At 38.0% G+C, this 18,461-nt stretch overlaps 2 protein-coding genes across 2 annotated transcripts; one reads left to right on the top strand and one right to left on the bottom strand.

Moving 5' to 3' along the window:
• Window positions 1-8,221: 8,221 nt before the first annotated feature.
• LOC105223159 (class E basic helix-loop-helix protein 22) lies at window positions 8,222-13,904 on the top strand. The gene is made up of 4 exons (XM_011200799.4): window positions 8,222-9,042; window positions 12,554-13,004; window positions 13,068-13,232; window positions 13,309-13,904. The coding sequence occupies exons 2-4, from the start codon at window positions 12,595-12,597 to the stop codon at window positions 13,427-13,429; spliced, it is 696 nt and encodes a 231-aa protein (XP_011199101.2). The 5' UTR covers window positions 8,222-9,042; window positions 12,554-12,594; the 3' UTR covers window positions 13,430-13,904.
• Window positions 13,905-16,823: 2,919 nt separating this feature from the next.
• LOC105223158 (uncharacterized) lies at window positions 16,824-18,170 on the bottom strand. The gene has a single exon (XM_011200798.4). The coding sequence runs from the start codon at window positions 17,874-17,876 to the stop codon at window positions 17,445-17,447; it is 432 nt and encodes a 143-aa protein (XP_011199100.2). The 5' UTR covers window positions 17,877-18,170; the 3' UTR covers window positions 16,824-17,444.
• Window positions 18,171-18,461: the final 291 nt, after the last annotated feature.

Raw genomic sequence — 18,461 nt, 5'->3', positions numbered from 1 at the left:
ACGCTCCAACATCTCCAAACACTACTCCGAATTATACCCAAATATTCAGTTCAGTTGATATGTTTAGAGCTCCTGCGGTCATCCAAAATTATTTGGTGGACTTTTTTGTTTTCGTCGGGAGCAACCTCTTTTGGGTTTCACCATTGACGGTGCTCATTTCGCCAATATTTGATGGTTGATCTTCTAGGGTCAGTATCCGGAAACTCGTCAACAAGCCAGTTTTATCAATTGACGGTATTTTTTCCCCTCCAAAAAGAAACTTTGTATCAACACGCGAAATTCCTTTTTAGCAATTTTTTCACAAAACAAAAGCTGCTTCACTCAAACTAATGATCCAGTGGCTGTCAAATTTATACACGCGTCTTTTGAAGTAAAGTAATATTTGATCCCATCTCATTCGAGTATTATTATAAGTATTTTTACCGTAACATTGCGAACATTCTTCGTTATGGCTTCTTTGAACGCTCTGTGAGCGCATTAATTTTCCATGTCAATGGGGGAAACTTCAATAAAGTCATTCACATTATGCTTAAATTAATAGCCGAATAACATTTAGAAATAAAATATCAGCAAAGTTTTGGCAAAAGTTAGGAATTGTTGGGCGGAAAATCGAAAGCAAAGAGATAAAATTTTCATAAATTTTCGGGTTAATGCATGTCTGGGGAGTAATTAATAAAAACCATAAAATCTTGAGCATTACTGAAGCGAAAAATATAGATAAAACAATATATCGAAAATACATATTGTGGGTGAAGCTATGTATGTAAATGTAAATGTATAATCAAATATAAGAAACAAATATGCATGTATTAAAAGTATGTGTACATAAGTATATAGCACTAAGAAAGAACGAGTAAGGAATTGCTAAGTTGGGATCTAACGAAATATAAGATACATAAGTGTATGAAACTTTTTGACATGCAGGAAATGTTCAAGTGAAGGGGCTCACATTTGTCATCATTTGCAAAATATCCTAGATATGTTTTTTTGTCAAGCGAATTAATGTTTAATATATTTATTAAACAAAAAAATTATATAAAGATATCCAACACAACAACGATTAACTTATGTGGATAAAGCCAGCCAGGGCACTGGGAGAAAAAATTTATGTACTGATTTCGATAATTTGTAGAAGAAGCTTGCCACATGTATGTATTTCATTCTATTTAGAATACGATCTGCTCCGATATCTTCAATGATACTTGATTTATCTTAAATGGAAAGATATACAATCCAAAAACGAGTCGCAATTATTAAAATTTATCACCGAAATTCGGAGTTAGTGGCCGCAATTTCATTAGCGGGGTTTTCAATATGAGCGCTAATTTTTTTTTTTTAATGAAACAAAAATGATTTGGCTTATCAATGAAATTCTTTACTCCTGTGTCTTCGTATGCATTCCAAGAGTCACCATTTTATCTCGAAAAAATTACGGTTTGGTGTTGTTTACGGGCCGGTGGCGTCATTGGGTCGTACTTCTTCCATGACGATCAAGACCGGCACGTTACTGCGAATTGGAATAACTACCGCTCAATATTTTTGGTCCGAAGTCGATGATAAAGACTTGGACAATATGTTGTTTCAACAGGACGACGAAACAAGCCCACAACGAATGTCACATTCAATTTATTAAAACCAAGTTTGGTGAACATGTTATCTCCTAGTCAATTGGCCATATCGGTCATGCGATTTGTCACCGACGGACTATTTTCTGTGGAGCCACGTCGAGTCTATGATCTATACTAACAAGCCAGCGATGATTGGTAAACTTCGTACGAATATCGAAAGTGAAATTGCAGCAGTAGCGGCCAATTTATGCTTGGAAACCGTCGAAAATTGGGTTCAGCGTTTAGTTTTCTGCTATCGTGCTCGTGGTGGCCTTGCAGAAGGAATTGAGTTGACTTTAATTTTTGCTAGTTGCAAGAGTATAAAATATTCGGTTGCACCCGGGGGGTCATCGCCCCGGGCGCAACGTCTTGGGGCGGCAAAACGATCTTCGCTGTTTTTTAATATTCAGAAAAATACTTCGACAATTTTTTTTTACAAAATTTATTGTAAAAGATAAAGAGTTGTTCACTCCCAATGTAATAATCTGAATAACAATGAAAAATATTAATACTCCAATACTCTTCAGTCTTTGAATTTGTCTTATATCTTTTGGCTTATATCTTTCTCAAAAATAGTTTTTCCATTTTTAAGAAACATTTGTAACAAGCCTCGTGTACAGACAAAAAATTCCATATTTTTTTTAACCGAACATATTTTGAGAAACAAACTGATATGTCACAGTTGAAGCTTAAGACAAATTGTGAGAGCGACACATTTGCGACGTAGGAGTGACAAAAAAAACAGTATCTTTATTTTTACTCTGTCGTTGCGACGTGCAACTCTCACAGTAACCCTTTGCTTTGAATGTTTGAATGTAACAAATACTTTTATTTTTCCAAATTTTCAAAAATTGTATTTAAAAACCCCAATTTGGGCAAAAATTCCTGCAAATTGGGTCAAAAGTGTACAAGATATAGGGCGAAAATGGGGTTTTTCTATGGCTTTTAATAAGATGTCTTGTAAATTTACTATCAATTTCCTCAAAAACCGTATTGTGAGAATTTTGGAACTTCAGAATTTGCGTGGCTTCTAGTTCCTAAATTTTATATACTTAATATCGAAGATATTTTGTAAAAATTCACTTTTGTTCGAACCACCTCATGAAACTTGTAGGTAGGTAGATAAAGGGGGGCGGCAGAATATTCTTGGCCCCAGGCGCCCGAAGTTGTAGCTACGCCACTGTATAGTGGTAAGGTTTGAGTGGCCACGAGTGTATCTATGTACGAGTATAATAAGAGAACTTATAATTTAATTACATTCGTAAATTGTTAAAAGAGCTTAGCATTTAAGGGGAGAGCCTGCTTTAGAAGCTTCAAAAAATCGATTTTTTTGTTTTGCTTAAATCTCTTTAAAAATAATCTAAGAATATGTCCCCAAAGTTTTAGATGGGAATTCAAAATATTTTCGAAGCTAGAAGGGAAATAGTGACCGAGCGTCTAGCAGATACATATATGAGCGATTGGGCAGAAAGCGAAAATTTTGACGCGCGATTTCTCGGTTATTCATTTTTACGATTTTCCTTAATTGGCGGGCAGGATGGGGAAAAAACTAAACGTCGTATGGAGTTGGGGCAAAGTTTATTATCTTTGGCAATAAATTATCTTTTATTTAAAGTAAAAAAACTAAGAGTTCGAACATATTTTTAAACAACATAAAGTACAATTTTTTTGGTAAAAAATCACCTTTTTTAAATTTTTTAAATTTTACACTCTTTTTTGGAATTTTTTAGTTTAACCAGAAGGTAAATTATTAAAAATATGAAACTCTTTGAATTTTTTGTTTCCGTTAAAAATTGCGACCTGCATCCTGCCCGCCGTCCGACAAATGCACATGCGAGATGTACCGGGCAATTGCTTCCTAAAAGCAGAATATCAAAGATTTCGTATCCAAAAAATTTGTGAATGATGTTTAAATATATAACTATAAACTCTAGAAATAATCACTTATTTCTTTCCCTCCCAAAAATACCTCGAAAAAACCGATTTTTTGAAGGCTCGAAAGCAGGCTCCCCCCCTTAAAATCTTATTGGCGGAGGTAAGAACTTTTAAGCGATATAATAGATTTTCACATAGTGCAATGACATACTTACACAAGCTTTTGTATTAAAATAATTATGTTATGTATTTTAAAAAATATGTGCATATGTGTTTTCGTAAATACTTACATACATATGTACATATATATATGCTGTGCTTTATTTACAGCCATAAACTGATTTCTGTGTAGGCACATAAACCTGTCTGCCCGCATATTTTATAGACATGCATAAATAATTGTAGCGCATAAAATTTCAAATGTAAATTCGAATCAGCATAAACTCAGTGCAAACTACCCCTTTGTTTCCTTTCGTCCTTTCCGTTGTGCACTCATTCAACTGACAGCGTTTTAATGTATTCAAACAATTTTTAATGCCACTGCAAAAGTGCGCAGCAAAAAAAGGATCCCAAATAATAAAATAAATAAATAAAAGATGAAATGAAAATCGATGCGATGCAAGAGGGGATGAATTGCATGCAAAGGTGCAAGCGCACGAATAAAATGGAAACGGCAGAAAAAACTAATTTCGGACCGACCCAGTATGCCCGTAATTACTTATACAAATCTGAGAACGGATCTTTATTCGCATTGCCACCATATACTCACACATACATACATGCATATGTGTGCTTGTGTAGTGCATTTTGGGAAGAAGGGAGAAGGCTGGCATTTTTTTTGCTTTTGGCTGTGCGCCCAAGCGCTCTTACCTACAACGAGTAACTAAGTCCAAGCGGCGCATAAGCTGGTTGTGGCTGATACGATCGCATATGCATACGTATGTATGTTTAAATGTGCGCATGTGCGTGTGCTTGTTTGGGTGGTGCACATCTGACAGAAAAATCTTTACCCGGCAATAATAGTATTTAGGCATAACCTCTCCGCTCGAACTTTACTGCCGCCTGCAATGATTATCGCTTAGCTGGTTGGTACAGTTCAAAATTACTATTGTGCAATACAACTGTTGTTCTAGTTGCAACACAACTACAAAACATGCGAAAAATGTGTCATTATTACGATAACAAACAGTTGACAATACAAAAGGGATATTAGAAATTATAAATTTTCTTTACGAGACATCATTTATAGGCGTATATGCAAAAAAAAGTACATATTCAGGCGAGCCGCGTCACTTCAATGTGGAATGGAGCTTAGTTCTGTGCGGAAAAGTAATCGGTTTTGTTGCTTGAGAAGTAGCTGAAGTTCGTGCAAGTCAACTAACAGTTAGCATTTAAGCATTGAAGGCGTCACGGAAGGCATTGACAGCCGAGGTGCATGCTGCTTGGATCCCCGTAGATTGCCTTTGTCGCGGGATCATACTTAAAGATACAGTACTCGTCACCTGTGATTACGTTATTCAAAAATTGGCGATTACTATCACACAGGTTTAAATTTTCTTGGCTCACTTCCAATTGCCGTGATTTCGAATCGTCATTGAGTACTTTTGAAACCATCTTCGCGCAAACCTTGCGCATGTTCAAGTATTCCATTGCAATGTCATGAAGCACAAATTTTCATAAATTTAACATCTTAGTCGACGGTCTGAGTTCAAAACATTGCGCACACGAGTCACATTGTCGATGTTTGTGGAAGTCGCAGGTCTCTCAGCACGGTCTTCATCAGCGACCTCTTTCCGGCCCTCCAAAAAGGCCTGGTGCCATTGAAACACACCACTTCTTACTAAAACAAAATCTGGGTAAGACTGCCTAATCATATCAAACGTCCTGTCTCAGATTTACCGAGATTCACACAGAATTTAATCCCGTATCTCTGCTCTAACGAACGCAGCATTTTCAGCTTGCACCACTGTTAGATTCTCGGAGACAACGGACCAGCCGCTTGTTCGCTAGTTTGGAACGACTTCTACCGACTCCAGTCGGTGCGCGCATGCTCTGAAGTATAGTCGCGACGGAAGCAAATCAGTCCTATTAGTTTCTGGACAAACACTGTGTACCAAAACTGACAAAGTAGTTCTTAGGACCTACTTTCACATTGTGTACAAACTTAAACGCTTTAAAGCTAGTTTTAAGCCTTTCGGGCTTACAAGTTGCAACTGTCAAACTTAAACTTAAAAGTGATTATACAATGTGCGTTCCAAAGTAAACAGGACTTAAAAAAACAGCGTCGATCGATGAGAGCAATTTTGGTCATCAGTTAATTTGTGCGAAACAAACCTTTCTTAAGCCCAAATGTTAGGTCAAAATGCGATTAATCGATGTTTTGGAGATGTTCAATTCCATTTCCATTAATTTCAATGATGCTTTCAGCTGATTTTTGATGAATTCACGCACAGTTTCGATGGAATTTCCGGTGATCCCGAATTTTGATTGGCCCATGTTGATCGTCATTTATGTCCTCACGACCACTTTGAATACGTCCTGTTTACTTTGGAACGCACCGTGTATGTATGTAAATATATATTTTTACATTAATTCATCAATTTATAGTTCAACTAATGCAGTTTTCCAAATCAACGCGTCTTTGTGTAGACACATGAAACATTTCGAAACGTGAAACCGACTACTCGGAAATTCAATACATCACTTAGCACTGCTCTAAGTAAAATCAGTACAGAGTGAATAAATCGTATAGTTTTTGGCTTGTGCCGCGTATATTTGGTTGTTCAATCATTGTTGAATTAACAAACGCCCAGACTTCTGCTACAAAATCAACCGGCTGCACCCGACAGTCAACTCAGCAGTGTACTGCCGTTCAACCCCTAAATATGAGAAATGGATTTGGCAAAAACAATGGCATCATTTGCACCAAAACATGAACATCAATATCAAGTATATTATTGTCAGCAGCATTGGCGATGCCATAGCAGAGTTCCTTATTACTTACTATGGTACAGTTTTTGAAAATACTAAGCAAATATACATAGTAGTGAATGTAAGAGATATTGAGATTACGTACCGTTCCAAGACACTCCTAGAATAGTAATATTGAAAAGTTGTAGGTAATTTAAATATTTACACCTTTTGCAATAACACATTTTTCACTTAACCTGTTGAAGCCTCTACTTTCTGATGGTATAAAAAATAAAAAAAAGGTATAAAACATTGATGGAAGGGCTCAATTCTTATTTAAATGAGCATTTTATACTTTTGAAACTTGCGAATTTGGAATCCCTGCAAAACTAATATGGCAGTATAAACTGGCATTGAGTAATACTAAAAGCTCAGTCAGGATTGGGAGGGACCTCTTCTAGCCATTCGATACCAAACGAGGTTTCAGACAAGGCAACTCTCTTTCGCGCGACTTCTTCAATTTGCTGCTGAAGACAATAATTCGAGCTGCAGAACTTAATCGAGCAAGTACAATCTTCTATAAGAGTGTACTACAGCTGCTGACTGGATAAGGAAGTGAAGCAAATAGGGCTGGTAGTGAGCGAGAGCAAGATCAATCAAACAGCCGTCGGAACTTGGCTTTTTCTTCACTATTGAGTCATAACTTCGAAGCCGTAGAGTTTTTCGTCTAACTTAGAACTAGAATAACAACTTCAGCCTCGAAATCCAATGCAAAATAACTCTTGCCAACAGCTGCTACTTTGGACTGAGTAGGCCATTGAGAAGTAAAGTCCTCTCTACGAACAAAGACCAAGCTCTAGAAGTCACTCATCATTTCCGTTCTGCTGTATGATGCAGAGGCCCCGATGATAACGTCTGGTTCTGCGGAAGATTTATGGTTTTTTGTGCATTGGCAACGGCGTATAGTCGATGGAACGAGTATACGATGGTATTGACATGGTTCAGCGAATTAAGAGGCGTTAGCTATGTAGGCCATGTCGTCCGAATTGATAAAAACACTAAAGCTATGAGAGTATTTGATGCAGTATTCACCGATAGAAGCAGAAGAAAAGGAAGCCATCCACTCCATTGGAAATACCAGGTGGAGAAGGACCTGGCAACCTTTAGAATCTCCAATTGGCTCCAAACAGTTAAAGGACGTTTCGTCAAGATACCTCACATACAATCACCCATCATATGGAATACAGTCAGCCGGATTTTGAAAATCCTGATATTAGTTTTATGGAGGGTGGCCCAATTTGAAGCACAAAGATACACTGTTAAAAGCAAAACACGCTTGGGAGATATGTACACCAAACTCATTAGAGTGCAGGGCTACACCCACTTTTTCAAAACTTTTAGCCTGCGATCCGCTTTGCCAAATTACAGTCCTATATCTTAATTTAGTAGTGAGTTATGTCTTTTTGTAGGTTTTCGTTTAATGGCGTTTTGTGGACGTCGTAGTGGTCAAAATATGTCCATCTACGAACTCCTTTTTTTTCCAGGGAACATGTGTACCAAGTTTCATAACGATTTCCGCCATTCCGCTCTAAACGCGAGTGTTGTAAAAGTTATTATCAGATCCTTCGTCATATTTTCGCCGTAGGTGTACCGCAGCCCAACAGTATTATATTTGAAGTACCGATCTATTAAGATTAATTATTAATGAACTGCTATGAGATAGCATAATACATTTTTTTCTGGTATAAAAGTATTTCGGAACACACTGTAGCACACTTTCAGCTGCTCCGCATTCAAACCGCTGCGGCACATCGCAACGATTAGTTTCAGTAGCAGTTGCGACAATTGTAATCGTCCTGCAGCATGTGCGCGGCAACGCTTAATAAAAACATTTGAACGCATAAAAGCCGGAATAAAATCGAAATAATAATAAAGCAAACAAAAAATCCTCCGAACGAAAGCCGAAACGACAGGCGGCGGCAAGAATCATTCAATAGCGCCACTAACTACATAGTTTGTTGTTATTGCAGCAGCACTCTCTTCTCCTGGGTGCGTGTGTGTGTGTGTTGGTTCTATTGCGACTCTATGTGTATTGCTCGCACCGCAACCACCAACGACTCAGCGCAATCACCACTACCTCCGGCAGCAGCGTCACCATTGCTGCTGTCATAACCAGCAGCAGTCGCGGCAGCATTAACACCATTACCGCAAAGCGTTTAGCAACCGAACGCTCTGGCCACGCCAAACATTTAGCACATTTATGATATTCCTACAGCACAATTAAATGGCGGACGCATAGCGTGCATGCAAAGTGTACCGAAAGGACGAAAATCTGGATTTTGAATACCACAAAGCGGCGGGGATTTATCCTTGTCTCGTTGGTGAGATTGTGTGATGTTGGCGGCTGCGGCGGTGGTGTTCGTGTTGTTTTTGCCGCTGCATGCACTTCCCTCTCCATCGTGCCATTATACTAATTCGTAGTCGGTGCCGTCATCAGTTGGTACATTTGTGATATTTGGTGCAAAGTGTTTTCGTGTTCTAGTTTTTCAGCATACACATTTTATAAGCAAAAAAATTATTATTAAAATAATAAACAAACTTAAATATTAGCAATATAGTAATTACAGGAATCTACAAAATTAATAGACGTGTAAGTGTTTAGTAATTCTTGTTGAAAATGCTACCAAAACTACAAAATTAATAACTTCAAAGTGGCTGCAAAATAAATACACTGAAATGCTCGAGTTGCCTTTTCAAAAGTTCTCGCGTCTATTAAATAATAAGTGTCACATAATTTTGTTTAGTGTATTCGTTTTTTTGTTGAAATAAGTATTATGAAAGCTGATGTGACAAAACAGTAAATTGTTAATTACTAATATTATAATCAACATAAGCAAATTTGCTTTTGTTTGGTGCGCCATCTACCGACGACTTTATGCAACTACTGTGAGTTCGACTACCGGCCGTTGGGTTCGCGCTGCTCACAATGTGTTTTCTTTACTAGGGTGCTCAATCGCAGCATTGGGGTTGTTTATGACAATTAAATGACAGGGTTGCTTTCTAGGAAATATGTCATTTAAAAACAAAACAGTTTCCTTATTTATAACTATATTGCGACAAAAAAGTACGGGTAAATTGTAAAGAAAACGTAAAATATTCAATTATTCATCAATATTTACTTTGTCGCCTTCAAAGTAATCTCCACCCGATGTAATAAACTTATGCCAACGATTTTTCGAGTCCCCGAAACTCTTTTCATAAGCACTTTTTGGGATGATCTTCAGCTCCTTCGACGAACGTGGTTTTATTTCTTTGATCGACTGAAAACGGGTTCCATTCTTTTTCCACAATTCCGCCAATTTTCGACGGATGTTCTAACTTAAAAGCCTCAATGGGGGCCAAATAGAATTCCTTATTGACCGTCTATTGCTCCGGAATAAATGCACGATACATCAAACCACGAATATCGAAAAAAACAATGAGAATCATTTTGCTTTTTCAGCGGTTTCGGCGTGTTTTTGTTTGGCTTCATTCCGATGATTGCTGACTTGTTTGCATGTCAATTTCATAAACCTATGTCTCTTCGGCAGTAATAATGCTCTCTCCGAATGTCAAATTGGAATTTGCACATGTCCAACGAGACTTGTTTACGGTATTCATTTCAGGTTTATCGGGACGAGTCGAATAGGAACGCGAGAGATGTCGAGCTCTTTTGCCATTTCTCTACAAATTGCTTGACCATTTTTAATCACCATGCCCTTCACGAATTGAATATTTTTATCAGTCGTCCAGAACAAGACATGTCTTCAACGAACTCTTGACCGTCTTTGAAGTGTTTGTACCACTCGTAGGCTTGTGTTTTACAACGGAATATCCGTAATCCTTTTCCAACATTCACAACGGTTCCGCACACAAAATTTGGTTAGAAATACAAAATTTGGGACAAATTCTTAGTTCGATATTTTTTTCCATTCTAAAAATTGCGACGAACTACTGAGATTTACCGACTTCAGGAACTGCTGTAAACAAACTGGTTGACAGATCATATTTAGCATAGTAATTAAATATAGTCATATCGACTTGGCAAAATATATTTTATTGAAATGTCATTTACTCTGGGAATTTACTCACAATTTATGAGTGCTTTTTTGTCTTAATGTATAACCAGCTTTTTCTCAGATAAAAACATAATATCTATTCTCATTATCAACAACTGGATTCCTCACTTTACCAAGTTCTAATATTATCAGTTAGTAGTCTCCGACTAAGACTTCTAAGTACAAAAAATATTAAAAATTGCAGAGTCACTAAATGAAGATTGTGACAATTAGAGACATGAGACAATCGTCTCAAGCAGAATACAGATATAAGCATAATTTCATCTCATTTCAAAACAACCACAACTTCATTATTGAAGTATTCTCGATAACTAGTCAATTTAGTTCGAAAGTGAGAGAGAAAAGAAAAATTCCGATAGCTTTATTTTACTCAGACTAAAAACTGTAATGAAAACCGATCCGATATAGAAAATGAGACATTAACTGATAACAGAATATGATACACATTGTTTAAAAACGTTAGTTTCGGTCATTCTATGTGTTGGTGTCTCAATGATTACAGCTTGAGAAGAATTGAGGGAACACTCACTTCCAATAGATACCTATAATATTTTGAGTTAACTTGAAGCGTTGCAATCACAACACTGATGTCCATAACTTTCTGAAAATTTGCTAAACTAATAAGTATTATTTATACATCCGATGAAGGCCTTTAGAACATTTAACATTATCTAGAATTTCTAAAGATCACCATATAACCAGTTCTTCCAAAAAAAACAGGCAACCATTTGCTTCTTTAGCGAACAACTTTGTATTCGTCTCATTTCGAAACACCCAAGCAGCCGAATGATCTTTACTTTCGGGGGCTTACTCGTAAACCCAGAAAGCAATCCCGTATAGGAAAGTTTAGCATTTGACTAGAGCATAAGAATTCTAGGGCCGTACATTTTTTACATATTTTATTGTTTTGTTTAAATTCATGATCAGTTGAAGCAAGTTACGAAAACTTTTGGATTTTTTCAAATACCGATCGGCTGCAAACTTTTACACTAGAGTTGTCAAATCCCGAAATACAAATAAAGGGTGATTTTTTAAGAGCTTGATAACTTTTTAAAAAAAAAAAACGCATAAAATTTGCAAAATCTCATCGGTTCTTTATTTGAAACGTTAGATTGGTTCATGACATTTACTTTTTGAAGATAATTTCATTTAAATGTTGACCGCGGCTGCGTCTTAGGTGGTCCATTCGGAAAGTCCAATTTTGGGCAACTTTTTCGAGCATTTCGGCCGGAATAGCCCGAATTTCTTCGGAAATGTTGTCTTCCAAAGCTGGAATAGTTGCTGGCTTATTTCTGTAGACTTTAGACTTGACGTAGCCCCACAAAAAATAGTCTAAAGGCGTTAAATCGCATGATCTTGGTGGCCAACTTACGGGTCCATTTCTTGAGATGAATTGTTGTCCGAAGTTTTCCCTCAAAATGGCCATAGAATCGCGAGCTGTGTGGCATGTAGCGCCATCTTGTTGAAACCACATGTCAACCAAGTTCAGTTCTTCCATTTTTGGCAACAAAAAGTTTGTTAGCATCGAACGATAGCGATCGCCATTCACCGTAACGTTGCGTCCAACAGCATCTTTGAAAAAATACGGTCCAATGATTCCACCAGCGTACAAACCACACCAAACAGTGCATTTTTCGGGATGCATGGGCAGTTCTTGAACGGCTTCTGGTTGCTCTTCACCCCAAATGCGGCAATTTTGCTTATTTACGTAGCCATTCAACCAGAAATGAGCCTCATCGCTGAACAAAATTTGTCGATAAAAAAGCGGATTTTCACATTTCGAACCGAACACTGATTTTGGTAATAAAATTCAATGATTTGCAAGCGTTGCTCGTTAGTAAGTCTATTCATGATGAAATGTCAAAGCATACTGAGCATCTTTCTCTTTGACACCATGTCTGAAATCCCACGTGATCTGTCAAATACTAATGCATGAAAATCCTAACCTCAAAAAAATCACCCGTTATTAATTTTTGAAATGTTTTATGAAAGCCAAATGTTATGGACGATAGTGGACATAGAATTCTGTTTTTATACTTACAGTTCTTAAGTAAATCCATCTGGAACCTAATCCCCCGTTCAAAATGGATCATTCAAATCTGCCATTCGGTTTTGCTTTACCCGGTCATGCACACATGCCAATACCACCAACACCAAATTTGATGTCCGGCCATCCCGGCCCCACATCCAGCCCACCGCAAAGTGTGCCTGGTAGGCGAACACCGCTTGGCGCTGTGGGACTCGGCGGCTTCTATGCACAAGGACTTGGCATGTCACAGCAAGGATCCATGCCGACAGATGAGAATAAGCCCAGTCCAAGTGCACTGGGGGCTGTTAGTGGCGGAAGTATGGGACATGGACGCAAATCCCCACCACAATCCCTATCTGGTGGTACGACCACCGTGGCCGCCGGCAGTGGGACAAGTGGAAGCGGTGGCAGTGGCAAACAGAAAAACCGACAGGCAAAAACAGTGCGACTGAATATAAACGCGAGGTGTGTAGAAATCTTAAAATATTCATGTACATGTGACTTTTATTACATTAATTTGTTTCGCAGAGAGCGACGACGCATGCACGATTTGAACGATGCTCTGGATGAACTACGCAGCGTAATACCTTACGCGCATTCGCCTTCCGTGCGGAAGCTATCAAAGATCGCCACATTGTTGTTAGCTAAGAACTATATACTAATGCAACAGAATGCTTTGGACGAGTTGCGACGGTGAGTGGGGTTCGACACATTGGTATTTTCAAATCGCTTTATTTTTTTTTATACATTTATTACGTTTTTTTCGCAGACTCTTGGCCTACATTCAGAGCACAAGTGGCGCAGCACCGCTAGACTTAGGCTCGTTTCCTGCCGCCGCAAAACTACAGGCACTCTTACAGGGGCCCCACGAGCCACCGAATAGTAGCTAAACATTATATGACAAACTTGTGCAAAGTACGATGTTAAGCGAATAGAAAGAGCAGAGATAAGGATTTGCGAGTGAAACGAGATAGTGCCAAAGACACATTCGGTTCACAGCACGAATGCTGCGTACTTCCGATCTTTTTTCGCTATCAGCAATTTAGTTAGTAACGCACGACTAGCTAATAGTTTTTAATTTTTAGAGTAAAATGAAAACGATTTTAATCAAGCGCAGTTTTGTAAATGCGTATAATTATAGAGATTTATGTTTGAATCAATCTACACTAGTCATCACAGCCATGCCAAAAATGTTAAGTGATATTTTTCAAATTTCTTTTTTTCAATTTGTATATTTTACACATATTTTTAAGCATCGAAAAAGCAATTGAACATTTAATATCTAAGTATTTGATTTTATTATGAAACATGCCTATTTATAGGTAATAGTTTTTGCAAAGAACAAACTATAATAAATGTAAATGAAGACCGTTTCTTAATTGTGTTTATTCTTTGTGTAAGTTCAGTGTAGAATCTGGCATTCCATTCAACCATTGTTTTGTGGTTATACTCACTCTATAAGAGGCACATCATAAATTTGGAGGCGGAATCTTCGATTTTGCATGTTAAAATGAGCTAGTTTAAGTAAAACAAACAAATGGTTTCAAGCCCGGTTGCGGCTTCTGATAATAGACACCCAGAGTACACTCAACATTTCCATCCAGCCAGTCGAATAAGAAGAGGAGAAAACAGCTTTAAGACGGCTTAAGAACAACAGAGACCCAGAGGTCGATAGATTAACGGCTAAGCTGTTTAAAGCAGGCGGTGAGGAGCTAGAAAAGCGGAGCTGCTAAGCAAGATTTTTCGGATGATTGCATGCCCGATAATTGGAATTTAAGTGCCCAGGAGACAGATCCTGAATTCTGCACTAGTTGTCGTAGGAACCGCTTTCTTAACATTTTTTATAAGATTCTTTAGACAGTATTATGTAGCGGATTTAAGCTCGTTGTAAGTAAAGTTTTTGAACCTTATCAGTTTGGCTTTAGGACTGGAAAATCTATCATGGACCAGATTTTCATGTCACTTGTTCGTCAAATCCAGAAGAAAACTATTGACAAGCAGATCGACAGTCATTACTTTTTTGTCGTTTTCAAAGCCGCTTTGGACAACACTGACAGGAGCTGCCTATTGAAGACTTGTCCAAATTTGGTATCTCTGCTAAACTCATAAGGTTATGCAGAATGACGTTGAGCACAAAAATTACCCCTGCCAGAATCGTAAAGAATCTCTCTCCGGTTTTAAGTAGGGTGATTCCCTCTCGTGCGTCTTCTTTAATTTAATGCTGGAAAAAGTAATACGTGTCACTAATTCAAACTGCACTGGCTCTGTCTATTCTAGAAGCAGGTGATTGCTATCGTAGGCTTTAAGAACGAAGCCACCAGAGCAGCTTATAAAAAGAACCGCAAGAGGAAAGAGATAAAGTACTGTGAGGCCACACACAAAAATTTTGAGCGACTTGGGAACTACGTCACTATTGGTAACTATAAATTTAAAAAAGTGAAGAATTTGTATAGTTCGAAATCAGCGTAAAGTTCCTCAATAATAAGACTTGGAGACCAAGCGCAGAATAACTTGTGCCGCTTTTGATCGGTAAGCAATTGAGAAAGAGATCCCTGTCTTGACGAACAAATATTATTTTCTATAATTCTTCCATTACTCCTGTCGTATTATGCAAGTAAGGCACAGAAACATGGACGATGACGAACCGAGATGAGAAAGCACTGTATGCATGCCAGAAAACTGTTCACCACAAGGTCTTTGGCGCCGTCTGCGTGTGCGATGAATATCATAAAAGATGGAACTAAGAACTCTATGAGCTCCACGACGGCATGGATATAGTTTGCGCATAAAAATCCAACGAATGCACTGGAGCCATGCTGCTCGTAAGGAAAAAAGCGAAAAAATTTTCTATTCCAGACCAATGGGTGGGCAATGAAAGCAAGAGCGTCTACACATTCAATGAAAGGATCAAGTTCCCAGAGACCCGTTTGCTCTTGTAATGTACAACCGACGTGGTTTCATAAGCACAGGCAACTGCCGAAGTTTTGTGTTCTTGGCCCAGACCAACCCACTGTTGTAGTGCCAAAGAAAAAAATTTGGTATTTAAAAATATTGATATCGATGAAATTCTTTATTCCTATGAAAGTAAATTCGATGGTATTATGTATGAAACTTGATTTCTTTCGGATGACCACCACGGGCACGCTTGAAGAAGTCCAAACGTCCAATTTCCAACGGTTTTCAAGCATAAATTAGCCGATACTGCTGCAATTTCACCTTCGATATTCGTATGAAGTTTATCAGTCGTCGCTGGCTTGTTGGTATAGACCATGAACTTGACGTAGCCCCACAGAAAAAAGTCTAACGGCGTCAAATCGCACGACCGAGGCGGCCAATTGACCATTCCATTTCGGAAGATAACGCGTTCACCAAACTAGGTTTACAATAAATCGATTGTTTCATTCGCGGGGCCTATGAAACAATATATAGTTCTAGTCCATATCATCCCAGTTGGGCCAAAAATATTCGGTTATCACTGAGTGGTAGCGATTCCCATTTACAGTAACCTGCCGATCTTGATCATACCGAAAGAATTATGGCCCAATGGCGCCGCCGGCCCATAAACCGCACCAACTCATAATTTTTTCGGAATGCAGTGGTGACTTATGGAGTACATAATAACACATAATTTGCTTATTGACCTCATCACTGAATAGACTGATTTGCTTCTTCTTCACTTGATGCGGTAGCTGAAGCAATATTCTCTACACTAAGGGCGCTTCTTTGTATGCAGATAATATGTGATGAATTTCTTCTATGTTTATCGTATTTTCCGTATCCAACAACCATCCACTTCTTTCTGTTCCCAAAGCCCAATAGATGGCTGGAATGAAATAGGGAAGTAGTCCCCGTAACTAAAGCAAAAAAAGAGGTTGTTCTTCAAAAATGTTGTAAATGCATTATCCAAGCTACCTAGCGGGAGTCGCATAACTACCTTGCTAATTGGAGGGCGATAATATGTGCTTACCATAGTTTTTTCAAATAAGTTAAACAAGTTTTGGTTTTTATTTCTTTTTGATTAAATATAATTTCCTATTATTTTAATGTTTTATATACATACATACGTTTAGTACATTTAAGTGGACGGCACGGTCGGTAAGACACATCATTTACATTAACTTAAAACTAGCTCTAGCAAATAAATATTTAAAGATTTATACGATTTTCAACATAAATATTTTGTGTTAAGTAAATAGTCAAATATGATTTTGAATAGCGGTACATTATCGCTAAATTTGCTTAAACAATTTTTAATATAAATATTAGCGAGTAATATTACGGGTCTAAATTTCTGTTTGAATGTTCTGTTTTTAAACTATTTGATACTTAAGTACACAACGTAATTATAAATGCAACAACAATACTACATTGTAAACAGGAATTGCATTGAAGAAAGCTGTCACATCAAAAGCAGTTTTGATTGGAATTTGTATGTACATGTGTATGTTCGTTTACAAATTTGTAAAATATAAAGCTATGGTTATTATGTAGTTACAAACTATACATATTTAGTTACATGATTTTCTACGTTGTAGAAAAATTCTGAGAATTATTTCATCCCACATACACAATTACATTTCTATACTATCTGCGTTTGAATGTCTAAACTTTGGAAATCACGTTCTAATTCACTCACGTATCTTAAATTATGGGTCACAGGTCTTATTAAAGCGTAGAATTTCTTCGCCAAAAGTGATAAGATTCAGCTGGCACTAGCTAATTCGAATTGGTTATCAGGTGCCGACACCAAATCTAATATAGGAACAAGTGAGTGCAGTGCTAGTATCAGAATGAGTGAGCGCAAAGCTTATCATACATGTGCCTTATCATACATGTGAACGGTTGTACAGTGAGTAGCGTGATCAGTTTTTCAAACACTTCCTTTCTCTCTTCCGCTCTCTACTTTCACTGCGGCACGTCAATAGATAGCACTTTCGCGCTACCCTTGCTGAAGATGCGCTCCTTGGGCGGTAATTCACCGATCAGATAGTCGCCCATTTGTTCGATCGCCGAGCGTGAGTGTCCAGTGCCATGGAAAGCCAAAGTTGCATCGCGGCCGGCATGCTCCATTATGATATCCTCGCCACCGGGATGATCGCGTAGAAATTGTGTGACGTCATAAACGCGATCGTAAATGACAATCCAACAGTCGGAGTACTCATCATGTTGTGCCACAACGGACAGCGGTATTTCGGCAAGGCCGCGCGGTAGCAGGCCATTGCTGGGTTCCTGTGGGAATGTTTTATGCAGCGCAGGATTTGCGGAAGTACTGTTGGATTTTTTCAACGCCGAGTTGAGACGCAAGCTCTGCAGTAAGTTGCTGATAGCAGAAGTCATTTTGGTTAAATTTGAAGTTGAAGTTCAATTAGGTTTTTATTTAAAAGTCTTAAGCTTATATTATTTGCTTTATTTATTAGCTGTCTTTAGTTTCACTTTCGATATCGTCTCCTTTCACTTTCAAAACTTATCACGCGTTATGCTAACACTATTTTAAACGTGTGTGATTTAGATCATAACTTTTACCACTTTTCTTATTATATAGTATTATATTTATATTTGTCTTATGAGGTTTTTATTCTGCCGACACAACGATTCACTTTGCACCGATTCAAGCCGCTGAATGCCAATCGAAAAGCAAGTCTTAATCTATTTATATGTCAGACGTATCTATATGCAAGTTTCTAGATTACCTTATCTGAAGCGTGGCTGAGTGTCAGTCGTTTAGTCTGTCGCTGTGCCTACTCGCCACAAGGGCAGTTGACTCTGAGCTGCGCTTCAATGAGATCTTCTGATCTACGCAACGCTCGTCTGTCACTTTGTCACAACCGACATTCGTACTCTCAATGCTGTAAGTGTTGGTTGGCTCTGCAAATGCCTCAATGAAATCTGACTCACTCACATGTTAAGGCGTCATTTGCAGCT

The sequence above is a fragment of the Bactrocera dorsalis genome, chromosome 1 (genome assembly GCF_023373825.1).
Source record: "Bactrocera dorsalis isolate Fly_Bdor chromosome 1, ASM2337382v1, whole genome shotgun sequence".
Taxonomy (NCBI): domain Eukaryota; kingdom Metazoa; phylum Arthropoda; class Insecta; order Diptera; family Tephritidae; genus Bactrocera; species Bactrocera dorsalis.
The sequence above is the reverse complement of the archived record's forward strand: the minus strand, read 5'-3'. Positions and strand labels throughout refer to the sequence as shown.